The 13941-nt window shown below is 32.8% G+C and overlaps 3 protein-coding genes across 5 annotated transcripts; 2 read left to right on the forward strand and 1 right to left on the reverse strand.

The window, feature by feature from the left end:
- Nucleotides 1-223: 223 nt before the first annotated feature.
- On the reverse strand, nt 224-13695 carry LOC128174786 (uncharacterized). Its single transcript, XM_052840245.1, has 5 exons — nt 13623-13695; nt 13081-13158; nt 7270-7311; nt 2678-2770; nt 224-1468 (listed from the first exon to the last, which is right to left on the reverse strand). The coding sequence occupies exons 1-5, from the start codon at nt 13693-13695 to the stop codon at nt 1380-1382; spliced, it is 375 nt and encodes a 124-aa protein (XP_052696205.1). The 3' UTR covers nt 224-1379.
- Nucleotides 8383-12174, forward strand: LOC128172247 (zinc finger protein 862-like). Of its 3 annotated transcripts, XR_008242224.1 has the most exons (6): nt 8383-9498; nt 9652-9957; nt 10484-10599; nt 10696-10814; nt 11838-11952; nt 12049-12174. XR_008242224.1 is itself a non-coding variant. In XM_052838039.1 (5 exons), exons 1-5 carry the CDS (start codon nt 8676-8678, stop codon nt 11848-11850), a joined length of 1377 nt encoding a protein of 458 aa, XP_052693999.1. In that variant the 5' UTR covers nt 8383-8675; the 3' UTR covers nt 11851-12164. The 3 variants fall into 3 exon arrangements, 2 of the variants coding, with proteins under 2 accessions (XP_052693999.1, XP_052693998.1); XM_052838039.1 differs by having other exon boundaries at nt 11838-12164; XM_052838038.1 differs by lacking the exons at nt 11838-11952; nt 12049-12174 and having other exon boundaries at nt 10696-10848.
- Nucleotides 12187-12849, forward strand: LOC128172248 (uncharacterized). Its single transcript, XM_052838040.1, has 3 exons — nt 12187-12319; nt 12424-12597; nt 12708-12849. Exons 1-3 carry the CDS (start codon nt 12191-12193, stop codon nt 12825-12827), a joined length of 423 nt encoding a protein of 140 aa, XP_052694000.1. The 5' UTR covers nt 12187-12190; the 3' UTR covers nt 12828-12849.
- Nucleotides 13696-13941: the final 246 nt, after the last annotated feature.

Genomic DNA, 13941 nt, shown 5'->3' on the forward strand with positions numbered 1-13941 from the left:
AAAGGTGTAGGTATTTTCTGACTTTGAGAAGCGAGTGACAAATAAAAAATAACTACACAAATGTATGAAATATTTCAGTGCCTACATAAGTGTCTCAAACAATACCAAAGTTCCAAATTAATGAATCAAAAACACTAGAAATAAAATGATGAAATAATCTTTCATTATCTGCATCTCAAAATACAACTATTGGGAACTTTAAAAAAATACCAGAAAAACAAAATTGGGCTTTCTAAAATTCTTTTATTACATATTCAAACAATTTTATAGGAAAAATTCAATTTGTTCCAACTTATTATTCATTTCTTTAAAAACAACATAAAAATTAAAACATCAATTGTACTGTTTTCAAAAATTCTTGAGCAAAAGTCAAAGAGAATTACAACAATGTGGAGCATTTTAGTCAATGTCTTTCATTTCTCCCTTGAATGACCAGTCTACATTCAATCATAGCTCAAAGCTGAATTTTTAATTCAGCAAATATAATGCAGTCTGTCAGTTACAAAGTGATTCTTAACCAAACTTTTTTTTCAACACTTTGCACTTTTAGTTGAGCAAGACTGTTAAAACTAAATAATATGATGTTCATTGGTACACAAGGGTAACATAAGTAATGTAAACAAGACTTGTGCCATGTGTTTGTTTACATTTTGAAATTCCAGGTTAAGACATGAAATGAATTTGACAAATACAAGGAGCTGTTTATTGATGTACAAAACAAATTAGCAGATAAAAAAAATCAGCTTGAAAAAGAACTTTTACCGGTGTATTGAACCAATGTAAGTCAAAAAAATAAGACACAAGCCTTCTTACAAAACAAAGAATTGAAGCTCTGCATCTGGCTTATAACACTACAACTAACACTCAAATTGTGGTTGGTCATTAGAAATGCATTATACTAATGCATTATAAACAATAAAAAATACAAAAATAAAAATCTGACAAAAATCGTGACCACTCCCCCATGAGATGTACTAATTGCTAATATCTGACTAGAAAACTACATACTATTCATATGCATATTCACAAGTCATGTTCATTTTTAAATTGTTCATATAGCCACCAACTCCAACTCTGCGAGTTTTTTGGAAGTTCTTAGCCTCGCTGTTTTTCTCTCATTAAAAATCTTTGTTCTGGCTTTGGAAATTGTTGTCTTCATATGAAGACCATCTAATATTACTTATTAGGTTTGTTACTGACTTTAAACAGTCAGTAACAAACCTAATAAGTGTTTTGTTTTGTCGAGGACCTAAAGTTTGATATGTAAACAAACGTTTGTGTAGAAAATCAGTTCAAATAACGTTACGTCTGCCATGTTGCCCTATAAATTTTGACGCTTGCCTTTTAAAGAAATTTGTAAGGCAGCCACGTGACGCGTTTCATCCAATGACGTCGCGACATTCTAGTCCGAGGCAAAACAATGATGATATATTATTTGTCTTCAGGAAGTCCTTACTTTCTTTCTTACCTGTAAAAAATAAAGAGGATTGAATGATTTGTCATTGATTATATTTTTAAAAACATGTTCATGAACACCACATAAATAGGCATAAAGTCATCATTTTAAACATTAATATTTTAATCAATCTCAATGAAATAATCCTAAATTAGGTAACAAATTCCCCAACCGACTTCACTGAAGGGAACTAGAGATTTTTTCTCCATCTGTCTATCCCACTTCAGTTTTTCACAATTTTTTTCATTATGGGTTTGAAGAATAATATTAACTTGCTTCAAAATGTCAAACAACAGATCAAGTTTACATGTTAGTAGCCTCTGGTCGTCATATTTTTGAGAGAATTGATTTTGATTTTTACATTCAAATTTTTTTAATGACTGGATTCGGTGTATGTACTCAATAAATGAGGCCAGTATGTGGTCAGTAATAATATCATGTATTACTTGTATCATTACTTTTATCATTTCTTACAAACAAAAAAGTTTTGTAAAATATGTCAAGTATCGTGCTGTACATTTTATCGGCAGTTTTTGTTTGTAGTATAACAATCCAGTGTTATCGTGTCTGGGCTGTTAAATATTAAAGTTTGGTTTGAGGTTCAGGGTACAGAAGACTTTAATGATATTGTGTATAAAACAGGGAATACTTCTAGCAGCGAACACTTAATTGACTTGGCAAAATCATACGAGATAAAATAAAGAGTATTAGTTTACCCACTTTGTATTTAATTTCAACATCGACTGTGTCTGCTTCGCTTCGAATATGTATTTTTAAAATGGATTTTCAAGGTTGTTAGCTGTTTGTTGTAATTATTTTTCATAATTTCATACTATACAAGAAGTCATTAATTTCTGAATATTTCAACATTTATGATGGGGGATATTTATTACAAAAGGTCTCAAAATGTTGCCATTCTTAATTACTTTATAATGTAAAATTCAAATTATAATATAAAATATTATATGATAAATATTTAACATCTAATGCAGGTTATGTATTTTTCGGCATGTCGCTACAATCATATTCTGCAGGAATCACATTGAAATAAAAACTTTAACTTAAGTCTATTCTCATGCAGTTAGTGGTCTTGTGACAAAATAGTCAACAGACAGGAGGGCTAACAGCCAACTTCATGTCATTAGCCAGGCTCGCTTGAAGTAACAATTCAAATGATCACCTTTAATTTACAGTTCATGAGCTAAATAAATTGTTACTTACATGGTAGATTCCCTGTGTTATTGTCTTTCTGAGTAAATATGTACTTTCTAAAATGAGATTTCAAATCTGCTGTATCTTCCTTTGACCACTTCACTGTTAAAATACAGAAAAAAACATTGATAATTCAAATTTGCATGTGTTAGGTGACATACAATTATCATTACGTTTCTCGGGCCAAATTTCTCCTAAATAGATGGAGGAGGGTGGCAATTTTTTTTAAAGTAGTAAATAAGTAGATGCGGGAGGGCTTTTTTATATATTCATTAGCCATCTTGAGTTCCAAAAGCGCATACCTAATGAAATTGTCATCAACACAACCCGCCCCCTCCTCCCCCCAAAAAATTCAGGGCCATACTTAAACAAGAAAAAAGCTGTCAAAATGACAGCAAACCAGGTTTTCTTTGTGTGAACAGTATCCATTATACATTTGTCAATCCTAAATTGATATCCAATCCAGAAAATTGAGGCACTGTATAATCTATAAAAACATAGGTAATCACAGATTACAAAGCTCACCGAGACGAGACATCACATTTATGAGTCTTCACCTTTAAGAGACCCCCATTATCATATTAAATGAAAATCATACTTTATGATCTTGGATATTCATGGATTCTGTTTTGACACAATATCGTATATCATCTGTTAAAAAATTGTATGATAATCATATGTTCATTTGTTAATCAATACAATAAAATAACATTAAATATTGCATCCTATCATATTTACAACATATATCATATAATACAATAAAACACCATAATAAACAATAATGAGATATGATATTGTAACGTATGATATGACATTGTATTTGTGTTATACGTTATTGTATTTGATCAAATAATACAATATCATTATATAATATATATAACAATATAGTAGTATATTACAATATCATATTACATAATACATCATAACATTGAAACATATGATATTATATTGTATGATATTGTATGATACTGTATCATTTTTAATACATAATATGATATTGTATCATATGATACAATATAATTTGATACAACATTGTATCATATCAAATGATACAATTTTATGTGATAAAGTAAACATTTTTATAATACAATATTATTTTATACATATTGTATCATATGATACAATAATATGTTTAACAATATCATACAATACAATAATATGTGATGTGATAATATATCATATTATAAACCAATATCATATTATACAATATCGTATGATACAATATTATATAATATTACAGTATCATATTATACAATTTTATGTGATATAATTCTATATTACAGAAACTAATATCATATTATACAATATCGTATGATACAATATTATAGAATATACAATATTGTATCATAGGATACAATATTATATTTTGCAATATCTTATCTAATAGTATCATGTGATAAATTAATAATACAATATAATATTATACAATATTGTACCATAATATACAATACTACACATAACGATATCATGATACAATATCATAACATAAAATATAAAAAAAAAATTGATACAATATCATATCATATCATACAACTTTTTTATAATATTACGTATGATATTATATTGTGTCATATCAAACAATATTGTTTCATACCAAACAATACTATATCATAGGAATCATGTTATATCATTAATCAACAAACATTCTTTAGCATTCTTTAGATAATGGAGATCAGGCTCTGCATCTGACGCAACCTCTGCGTTTCATTTATAATATAGTTAAATCAAGCAAGCTATCATCTTTAAAACATGTGACATGTTCCAAAAAAACTAAACCTCATCCAGCATCCGAAACCTATGGCTCAGATTCAGCATTCAAGCCTGTCAGGTGCATCAGTATACATAAGATGCATCTCCATGCAAGTTTGGTGAAATTCAGACCAGTAATAACTAAGATATCATCATCAAAGGGCACTAGCAATTAAAACCTTAACCTGCTCCAGCATCCACAACCTATGGCTCAGATTCAACATCCATGCCTGTCAGGTGCATCTGTATCATAAGACACACCATCCATTCAAGTTTGGTGAAGTTAGGACCTGTAATAACTAAGATATATTTTTGGGCATCCTTGATAATGGAGATCAAGCTCTGCATCTGAAGCTTCCTCTGTGATTCATTCATACTACAGTTTAATCAACTATGCAAGTTTGAAATAGTACTATTATCTATTAAACATGTGACCTGTTCCAAAAAACTTAACTTTATCCAGCATCTGAAACCTATGGCTCAGACTCAGCATTCAAACCTGTCAGGTGCATCAGTATCATAAGACGCACCATCCATAGAAGTCTGGTGAAGTTAGGAAAAGTAGTAACTAAGATAAAATCATCAGAGGGCACCTGCAACAAAAACTTTAACCAGCTCTAAAAACCTTAACCTCCTTCAGCATCTGAAACCTATAGCTCAGATTCAGCACCCAAGCCTGCCTGGTCCATCAGGATCATAAGACACACCATCCATGCAAGTTTGGTGAAGTACGGACCAGCAGTAACTTAGATATTGCTAACAACGGGCACCTGCAACAAAAACTTTAACCTGCTCCAAAAACATTAACCTCCTCCAGCATCTGAAACCTATGGCTCAGACTCAGCATTCAAACCTGTCAGGTGCATCAGTATCATAAGACGCACCATCCATGGAGGTCTGGTGAAGTTAGGAAAAGTAGTAACTAAGATATAATCATCAGAGGGCACCTGCAACAAAAACTTTAACCAGCTCTAAAAACCTTAACCTCCTTCAGCATCTGTAACCTATAGCTCAGATTCAGCACCCAAGCCTGCCTGGTCCATCAGTATCATAAGACACACCATCAATGCAAGTTTGGTGAAGTACAGACCTGCAGTAACTTAGATATTGCTATCAACAGGCACCTGCAACAAAAACTTTAACCTGCTCCAAAAACATTAACCTCCTCCAGCATCCGAAACCTATAGCTCAGATTCAGCACTCAAGCCTGTCTGGTGCATCAGTATCATAAGACACACTATCCATGCAAGTTTGGTGAAGTATGGACCTGCAGTAACTTAGATATTGCTATCAAAGGGCACCTGCAACAAAAACTTTAACCTGCTCCAAAACCCTTATCTTCCTCCAGCATCCGAAACCTATAGCTCATATTCAGCACTCAAACCTTTCTGATGCATCAGTATCATAAGACACACCATCCATGCAAGTTTGGTGAAGTACAGACCTGCAGTAACTTAGATATTTCTATCAAAGGGCACCTGCAACAAAAACTTTAACCTGGTCCAACAACCTTAACCTCCTCCAGCATCTGAAATTTAGGACTCAGATTCAGCATCCAAGTCTTTCAAGTCCATAAGTAGGTCCAGATGCATCATCCATGCAAGTTTGGTGAAGATAGGGCAAGTAATAGCTTAGATACAGGACCTGCAACAAAAACTTTAACCAGGTCCGGACGCCGACGCCGACGCCGACTATTAAAGTAGGCGGTAATGTTTTAGATACTGTCGCAAAGGAGGCCAAATTTCCTGCCTTACAAATAGATGTATGTCTAACTTGATCGGAACATATTGATTAATTTACATGTATGTATGCGAGAGACTCTCACAGAATATTTATTTTTATGTCAAATGGTGCATTATTTAAAATGTACAACACTTTTATTTTTCACATCTTAACAATTGTTGTACTGTTTCGTGTTCGACCAAAAATAAAAATTATGTTGAAAGGCTTTTATAATTTATAATCAATAATTCTGGATGCATCCAGAATTATTGATTATAAATTATAAAAGTAACAAATACTGCTACTGTAGAGATGTTTAGCACTTGTGAATGACTATTTTGTAAATAGAACACTTGGTGCTAGCTATTTAGAAATGTTCTAAAAACACAAACTGAATATAATAAACAGTCATTTAAACAATCAACAAATATGGAATCAGCATTGGAATTCGTCTCGGTGAGCTAAAAAGTACATAGTTATACCCCTGTAAAACAGTTACTATATAACTCTATACAAAAAAAAGTCCAGCATTTTGACTGTTGGACTGGAACTGTTAGACTGGAACTGTTAAAATCGACTGTTAAAAAAGACTGTTGACCGGTGACGTCACATTCCGCAAAAACGTGTTATTGATTAGAAGGGGTATAACAAAACAGTTGTTGACTGTGTCTCAGGCAACAGTTGATCTGTCGGAACGGCTCGCAAAATGTTAACCGCGGCCTTCGACCTTGGGCAACAGTTTGCGAGCCGGTCCGACAGATCAACTGTTGCCCTCGACCCCAGTCAACAACTGTATAATATTGTCTATATTTAAAGAATAAAGAATCATTTTTGGGGTATTTTAAGGTGATAAATTTGGTCGAGTGTGATCAAATCCATTACTTTATTTTTACTTCAACATTTACTTGAATGGAAATATATGCATAAAGGAAAAGTTTTCCACCTCAAACAATATCTGACATTTCAACTGAACTAACTTGTAAACAATGAAGACAAGTATGAACAATATTTTTTAGCAGGGGTGGGGAATGGGGGGGTATATTTTCAATTAGGCTGGAGGCAATTCCAAACAAACAATAATTCTATTTTGCCCCAAAATACATTGACATTAATAATACATAAATATTTACCAGTCCTTGGGTTTTTCTTCTCTTTTGACTCTAGAATTTCATCTAAGGAGGAAAAAAAATTTAATGATAAGTCTATATGTAGTGTAAAAATTACATGATCAGAAGCCATATACATGTATTTCTTTAAAGGGACCAAAACGCGATTTGAGCTACAATTTTTCATATTTAGTTCTCCATTTTTAATGTTTAGAATTGTAAATATGGTTATCTTTAAGGCTTCATTTAAATTTGAAAGTCAATATCGAGTAACCTCCATGGAAAGAGTTTAGAATTCTTTGTGTGATGTAGTGGCATAAATTTTGATCAAGTGTTGCTTTCTTTGCTGACAATATTATTTATGAACATATTAAATCAAATGATCTTGTTTGGCACAAGTCATTTGTGACTAACTTTACTTTACATTATCTGTAAACAAACACAAGACTTGAGATTTTTTTGACGTACAAATGAGCTTTCATCTCTGTATTTAGCTTGTAATTTGACTCCTAACATTCAAATTTTGTCTGATCATTCGAAATGCACATTCAAACCATTTTATACATAAAAAATAAAATGTTGACCTCAAATCATGTCCAATTCCCTTTAAGTTATGTATAGTAAGAATAGGGTATGTAGGACTAAGAGCTGGTCCTCTTATATTTATCCCAACTTGGAAGGAAGCTACCCAAAATGGCCCCTTAAATCATCCTAACAAAGATACACAAAATCTAAAGTACACAAACAAAAGATATGAAATTGGTCCCCTTAATCATCCCAGCAAAGATATACAAAAGTGGTCCCCTTAATCATTCCAACAGATACATAAAATGTAAAGTATAAAACAAAAGATACTAAATTGGTCTCCATAATCATACAAACAAAGATACTCAAAATGTAGAGTATATATACATAAGTTATTGAATTAGTTTTTTTATCATCCCAAATAAGATACATTTAATATGATAAAAAAAACACATTAATGAATAGGTCCCATAATCATTCTATTTAGGATAAACAACATGATTATCACCTACTCTTTAATAACAAAGTTAACTTAACTGGTCCCCTTAATCATCCCAAAGAAGAAACACAAAATATAAAGTACACATAGATCACTTTATTGGTCTCCTTCAGTCTGCGACAAATCTCGGGAGTCCGATGCCCGGGGCCTGGTAAAAATGAAAGAGGGCATGTGAAAGTTACACACTCGCAAGCCCGATGGGCATGTAAACTTTCAATCTCCAATTGATATTTTATTTACGTTTGTCGCCATTTTTAAAACATCGATTCGTTCAATAAATTAACTAATATGAATAAATCTTCGTACAACTTAACCCACTTAATTCGAATCATACAAACGTTTGCAATACTCGATTGTGTTCGTAGATATTAAAGCGTCTTTTTAACGTCGATGGCAACAACTCGCCATGATTCCTGGTCTGAAATACAGAGACTCAGCACAGCCTGCGAAGAAAGCTACACAAAAGCAGTCCAGTGGAGTGAATTCAAAACCACAGTACGAGAAGAAACGATGCAGAAAATTTCAAAGCCAATGGCAAGTAGACAGACCTTGGTTAGTGTACAATGTTTTATCTGATGTGATGTTCTGCGAGTGGTGTAAAAAGGAGGCCGTTCAGGGCTCATTTACCACAGGATCAAATCATTTCCGTTTGGATGCGGTGAAAGATCATGAAAGTAGCAAATGGCACAAGCATTTTGCTATTAAATACTCGGTCAAGCACCCTGATGACAGTTTAGCTTCCAAAAGTCTTCTTATGTTGAAGCAAGCTGAATATGACAAACTAGTTATAAAATTTCGCACAGCTCATGCTATCGCTAAGCACAACAAGAGCTTTAAGGACTATAACTTCATTTGCATGCTAGACAAAATAAAAGGTGTTGACATAGGAGACCAATATGTAAACGACAAAGCTGTTGCCATTATGGTGAAAAATATTGCAGCTGTGACTAGGAAGGAGGTTTGCGATAAGTTGAGGGAGAGTCCCTTTTTTTCACTAACTTGTGATGGGGTCACGGATTTCACGGGGGAAGAACTGCAAAATATTTACATAAGAACGTGTAATGGTGGAAAAGTTGAAGATATGTATTTGTTCATTGGAAGCCCTGAATCAACATCAGCCTCTAACCTTCACTTATTATTCAGGGAGATATTTGAGAGCCTGGACCTGGTAGAGGTGTTTGAAAAAAAACTTGTTGGTTTCTGTGCTGATGGAGCTTCAAATATGCAAGGTGTGTTTAGTTACTCTTGTTTGATAAAATATAAATTTGAGTAAAGTTATTAGTCGTTAAAATTAAACATAATTACATTAGTTTGTTTAACTGATGTCTTAATAAGTGATTTAAATGTGCAATTTCAATAAAAAAATTTCATTTGAATTTCAGGCTGCAAGTCAGGATTAGGTGTTTTACTTAGAGAGACAAGACCACACTTAGTTATAACACATTGCCTGGCACATCGACTTGAACTTAGTTTCAAGGATGGAATAAAGTCTGCACAGCCAAAGCTTTATGCCAAATGTATGACCTTATTGCTAGGCTTGTATTATTTGTACAGAAAAAGTCCAACTCAAAAGGCGGCCCTTAAGCGCAGCTTTACTTCACTGAACATGAAACAAGTGTTGCCTACAAGAGTAGGAGGAACGCGATGGCTGCCTCACACTTACAGAGCAATTACAGTACTTATCAAGGGTAATTTATTTTGCTAAATAAAAATAACTATTTAGATAATTATTTTATTTATTAAAAAAGAAATCATATAAGGATAAACTCGATGATTATTGATACATTATACATTGTTATACTTTTATGTTAAATACTGAAATCTGATTGGTTAAGACGCAGTTAATAATATTTACTATTACCCTCAGCGTTAGCAACGCACTTGGCAACGGGTAACATTAAAAAATATTACATGCGCGAAAATTATGCGCGTACGGTTCGCTGTAGAATTCACGTTATTCCTATATAAAAGCAGTAAAATTTTCTTAAAAATTTTTAAAAAGACATTCAGTATAACAAAATAAATAGTGCCTGTTTGGGAGGATAACAGTTGAAATTGACACCCCTCGAAAACCATTGTCAACCTCCGCTTCGCGTCGGTTGACAATGGTTTTCTCGGGGTGTCAATTTCAACTGTTACCCTCCCAAACAGGCACTATTTATATAATATTACATGTAGTTATACAAATTTCATTTTCATAAAATTTAATTACAGGTTACAGGGCAATAAGGCAACAGCTTGAAACAAGTTCTCACAACAATGCGAAAGCGGAAGGATACGCTAGACTGATTGGTGATGGGCATGTTATCACATACATTTTGAAATTGAAGGTATATTTTACAAAACTAAATATTTTTGAAATTTTCAGTGTTGTAGAATATGCAATTTAACACTTAACTGTGTATATTCTATTCTAAAAATTTTAGGAGGTTATTTCCCACTTGATGAAGTTATCCTTATACTTACAAACACGAGGTCTTGGTTTAGCAGATGGATTCCACAGAATGAATGCCACAAAAGCTGTTCTTCAACAGATGGAATCAGTGTATGTATTTTGTAAACGATACTTAAAAGTTTGAATCCTCTTGTAAAATGTAGTTAACTTATTTGAGACAATGCATTGAATTATAATGGCAAAATGCACATAATTTGTAGAGATATTTTGTCCGTGAATGAGGTGCTTGAAAGTGAGACTTATCAGGGAATACCTTTGGTTTTTCATGGAGCAAAACCAAATGCCAAAGTGCAGGATTTGTTGGCCAAACTTGTAGATTCAATGGAAAACAGATTTCCTTACACTGATATTGTTGAAGCAACTCTCATTGGATCATTTTTAAATTGGCCAGAGAATGGATCAGACAGCATACCTGGTTAATTTCCTGTTGGCTCTTGATAGTTTAATTATTGTGTTTCTGTTTTACTTTTTTCCAGATATTAATTCCAGTTTAGTTTTGGTTGATGTTCCAGTTTATTTAGTTTATGATATTCATCAATTTCATCTGATCAGAGTTTGTCAAATACTAACATATATATATCTTTAGCAGATTTTGAAAGTATTAAATGCACGATGAATTTGAAATGTGATAAATATCATAAATTTATTTACTTTTTGACTCTTTTATTTATTAATATAAGTACTCTTTTTAATTGCAGTAATGATACTATTTTAGTTACTGAATTTGGATCATGAGAACTCTATGCTTATGTTTGTCTGTTGGTATGAAATTGAATGAATAAGGTGGTGGGTTTATAAATGTACTTGTAGGTATGAATGTGTTCATGTATATGTTATAACTACAAATTAACTTATAATTTTATTTATATATGACAAAGTCAGGATTATTATATAATATCCAATTATCCCCCGTCTCATATAAAAAATATCAATTATAATATATCACTCTGTAAACTGATAATGCTGTATTCTATAGATTGTTTTGTGTCACCGCTGCTTGACTTTGTGCTTTGGAAAGGGTTTGCATAGGTTTTGCCTATTGCCCAATTGCAACCCATTTGATTATTCAATATAATATGTTTAAAATAAATTATAAATTTACTTTTTATATAGAATTTGGGAATAAAGAAGTTAGGTTCCTGGCAAACAAATTTGAAGAATTTTTTGATTGTTATTTGGAGGATATGCTTCAGGAATGGACCCTATTGAAGGCAATTATTTATGAAAGGTATGTATTATGCTTCTTTTTCATAGAAATACAGCAAATAATATAACTTGTAACTTAGTCTATAGAGTGTTGAACAAGGTTTTTGTTTTCCCTAAGGTACCAGAGCAGGATTACTTTGACCTGGCCTACCGTTCATACCCAGTTAGCTAATCATGGTGTTCAGAACGTGTTAAGGCTTTTGGACTTGATTCTTTGTTTTCCTCCAACATCAGTTGCCAATGACTGTACCTTTTCAGCAATGAAACTCTGCAAGGGCAAGCGAAGAGGAAGGATGAAGACAACCACACTGAATGACTTGCTGACCATTCAGCTTCAGTCCAAATCAATCCAGGAATTTGATCCTGACAAAGCAATTAAACTCTGGATGGTAAATTTATTTTCTAACTCTGTAGTCTGAGATCTTTTGATTAATCTTATACATGTATATCAAATGGAATTGGTTATTAATATTATAGAACTTATTTTATCTAGAAAACTCCAACTGGGCAACAAAGGCGTCTGAACTATACAAGAAGAACTCCTGTGGCAGCTTCTTTGAATACACATTATGCAGAACCTATTGATGTTGAGGTATTGGATTCAAATGAGGGGGTGGAGGAGGAACCACAAGTGTCTGTCTCTGATATCCCGGAGGTGGAAAATGAGGTATAGTTACATAACTGCTATACTGACTACTGTGCTTGTAGTGTACACAGAGACAATTAAAATTTACAGTTTATACTTTGTACCTGACTTACATCTTTATGTTGTTACAGGTTGAAATGGAAGTCGAAGGAGAGACTGTCACTGAGAGTGACACAGAATCAGATTCTGATAGTGATCGTGATAATGAACTAACAGAGCTTGAAGTTGAAAGAGAACTAGAGAGAATATAAATGCAGATATTAACTTTAAGAATAAAATGACTTTAATAAAACTTTTTCTGTGAGTTTTTTCTTGGGCATGTAAATTTTTGTTCGGGCTGGTACAATTCATTGATACACCTGCCCGAAGGGCAGGTGTTGAAAAATTTTTTTGGTAAAGACTGCTCCTTAATCACCCCACAGAAGATACACAATACCAATGTCTCTAATTTGGTCCCCTTAAAAAAACTCAAGATGAATAAAGAAATGTATGATGAATTCTTACCTACAGAGGAGAGACTATCGCTATATGATTCTTCCACCAAAGATGACTCATTTAAGTCAAATGGATCCGAGTCACTATCTGCAAGAAAGTAACAAATATATACATTAATGTCATTTTTCTAAAAATAGATTTGCAGCAGTTATAAAAAAAAATGAAAAAAAGTGGGCCCAAATCATTCTTTCACAATAACTTATGATTTCACAACTGACAAGATTAGTAACAAAAATGATTTGCAATGACCAATCTTTCATATCATAAACTCTATGTAAAAGATCTTGAATATATCTAAGTTGGCATAATATTGAGTTCAAAGCCTGATAACTCAATCTCCAAATTGCACAAATTAAGTATTTTGGGGGGGTATTAATATGATAAAAATCCACAGACTATTTGGAAAACAGCAATTCATTAATGGTCAATTCCCCCTTCTCTTGTGGTGCATAATTACCACACGATGCATCATCCAGCAAAATTTGGCAAAGGTAGACCCAATAATTACTTAGATATGGCCATCAAAAAGCTTCTGATCCCAAATATTTGACCTGCTTCAAAAACCTTAACTTCCTCCAGCATCTGAAATTGACTGTTCAGATTCCAAGCATCCAAGCATGTCATTTGCATTCAAAGTATCATAAGATATACCATTCATGCAAGTTTAGTGTAATAAGGAATAGTAATTAATAACTTATAAATGGCCATCAAAGGGCACCTGCTCCAAAAAATATAACCTGTTCAAAAACATTAAACAACTCAAGCACCTGGAATCTATGGGTCAGATTCAGCATTCAAGCCTATTAAGTACTTTAGTATCAGAAGATGTATCATCCATCTAAGTGTATATAGTAAAGCTAAAACCAATAA

The sequence above is a fragment of the Crassostrea angulata genome, chromosome 2 (genome assembly GCF_025612915.1).
Source record: "Crassostrea angulata isolate pt1a10 chromosome 2, ASM2561291v2, whole genome shotgun sequence".
Lineage (NCBI taxonomy): Eukaryota > Metazoa > Mollusca > Bivalvia > Ostreida > Ostreidae > Magallana > Magallana angulata.

Excerpts from the sequence above, each read along its gene's own strand:
- LOC128172247 (XM_052838038.1), top strand. The coding sequence starts at position 8,676 with ATGATTCCTGGTCTGAAATACAGAGACTCAGCACAGCCTGCGAAGAAA. Across the intron at positions 9,499-9,651 it reads TGGAGCTTCAAATATGCAAG|GCTGCAAGTCAGGATTAGGT; the intron begins GTGTGTTTAGTT and ends TTTGAATTTCAG. Across the intron at positions 9,958-10,483 it reads AATTACAGTACTTATCAAGG|GTTACAGGGCAATAAGGCAA; the intron begins GTAATTTATTTT and ends ATTTAATTACAG.
- LOC128172248 (XM_052838040.1), top strand. The coding sequence starts at position 12,191 with ATGAAACTCTGCAAGGGCAAGCGAAGAGGAAGGATGAAGACAACCACA. Across the intron at positions 12,320-12,423 it reads AAGCAATTAAACTCTGGATG|AAAACTCCAACTGGGCAACA; the intron begins GTAAATTTATTT and ends TATTTTATCTAG. Across the intron at positions 12,598-12,707 it reads TCCCGGAGGTGGAAAATGAG|GTTGAAATGGAAGTCGAAGG; the intron begins GTATAGTTACAT and ends ATGTTGTTACAG.
- LOC128174786 (XM_052840245.1), bottom strand. The coding sequence starts at position 13,695 with ATGACATGCTTGGATGCTTGGAATCTGAACAGTCAATTTCAGATGCTG. Across the intron at positions 7,312-13,080 it reads CGATAGTCTCTCCTCTGTAG|ATGAAATTCTAGAGTCAAAA; the intron begins GTAAGAATTCAT and ends TTTCCTCCTTAG. Across the intron at positions 2,771-7,269 it reads GAAGAAAAACCCAAGGACTG|TGAAGTGGTCAAAGGAAGAT; the intron begins GTAAATATTTAT and ends GTATTTTAACAG.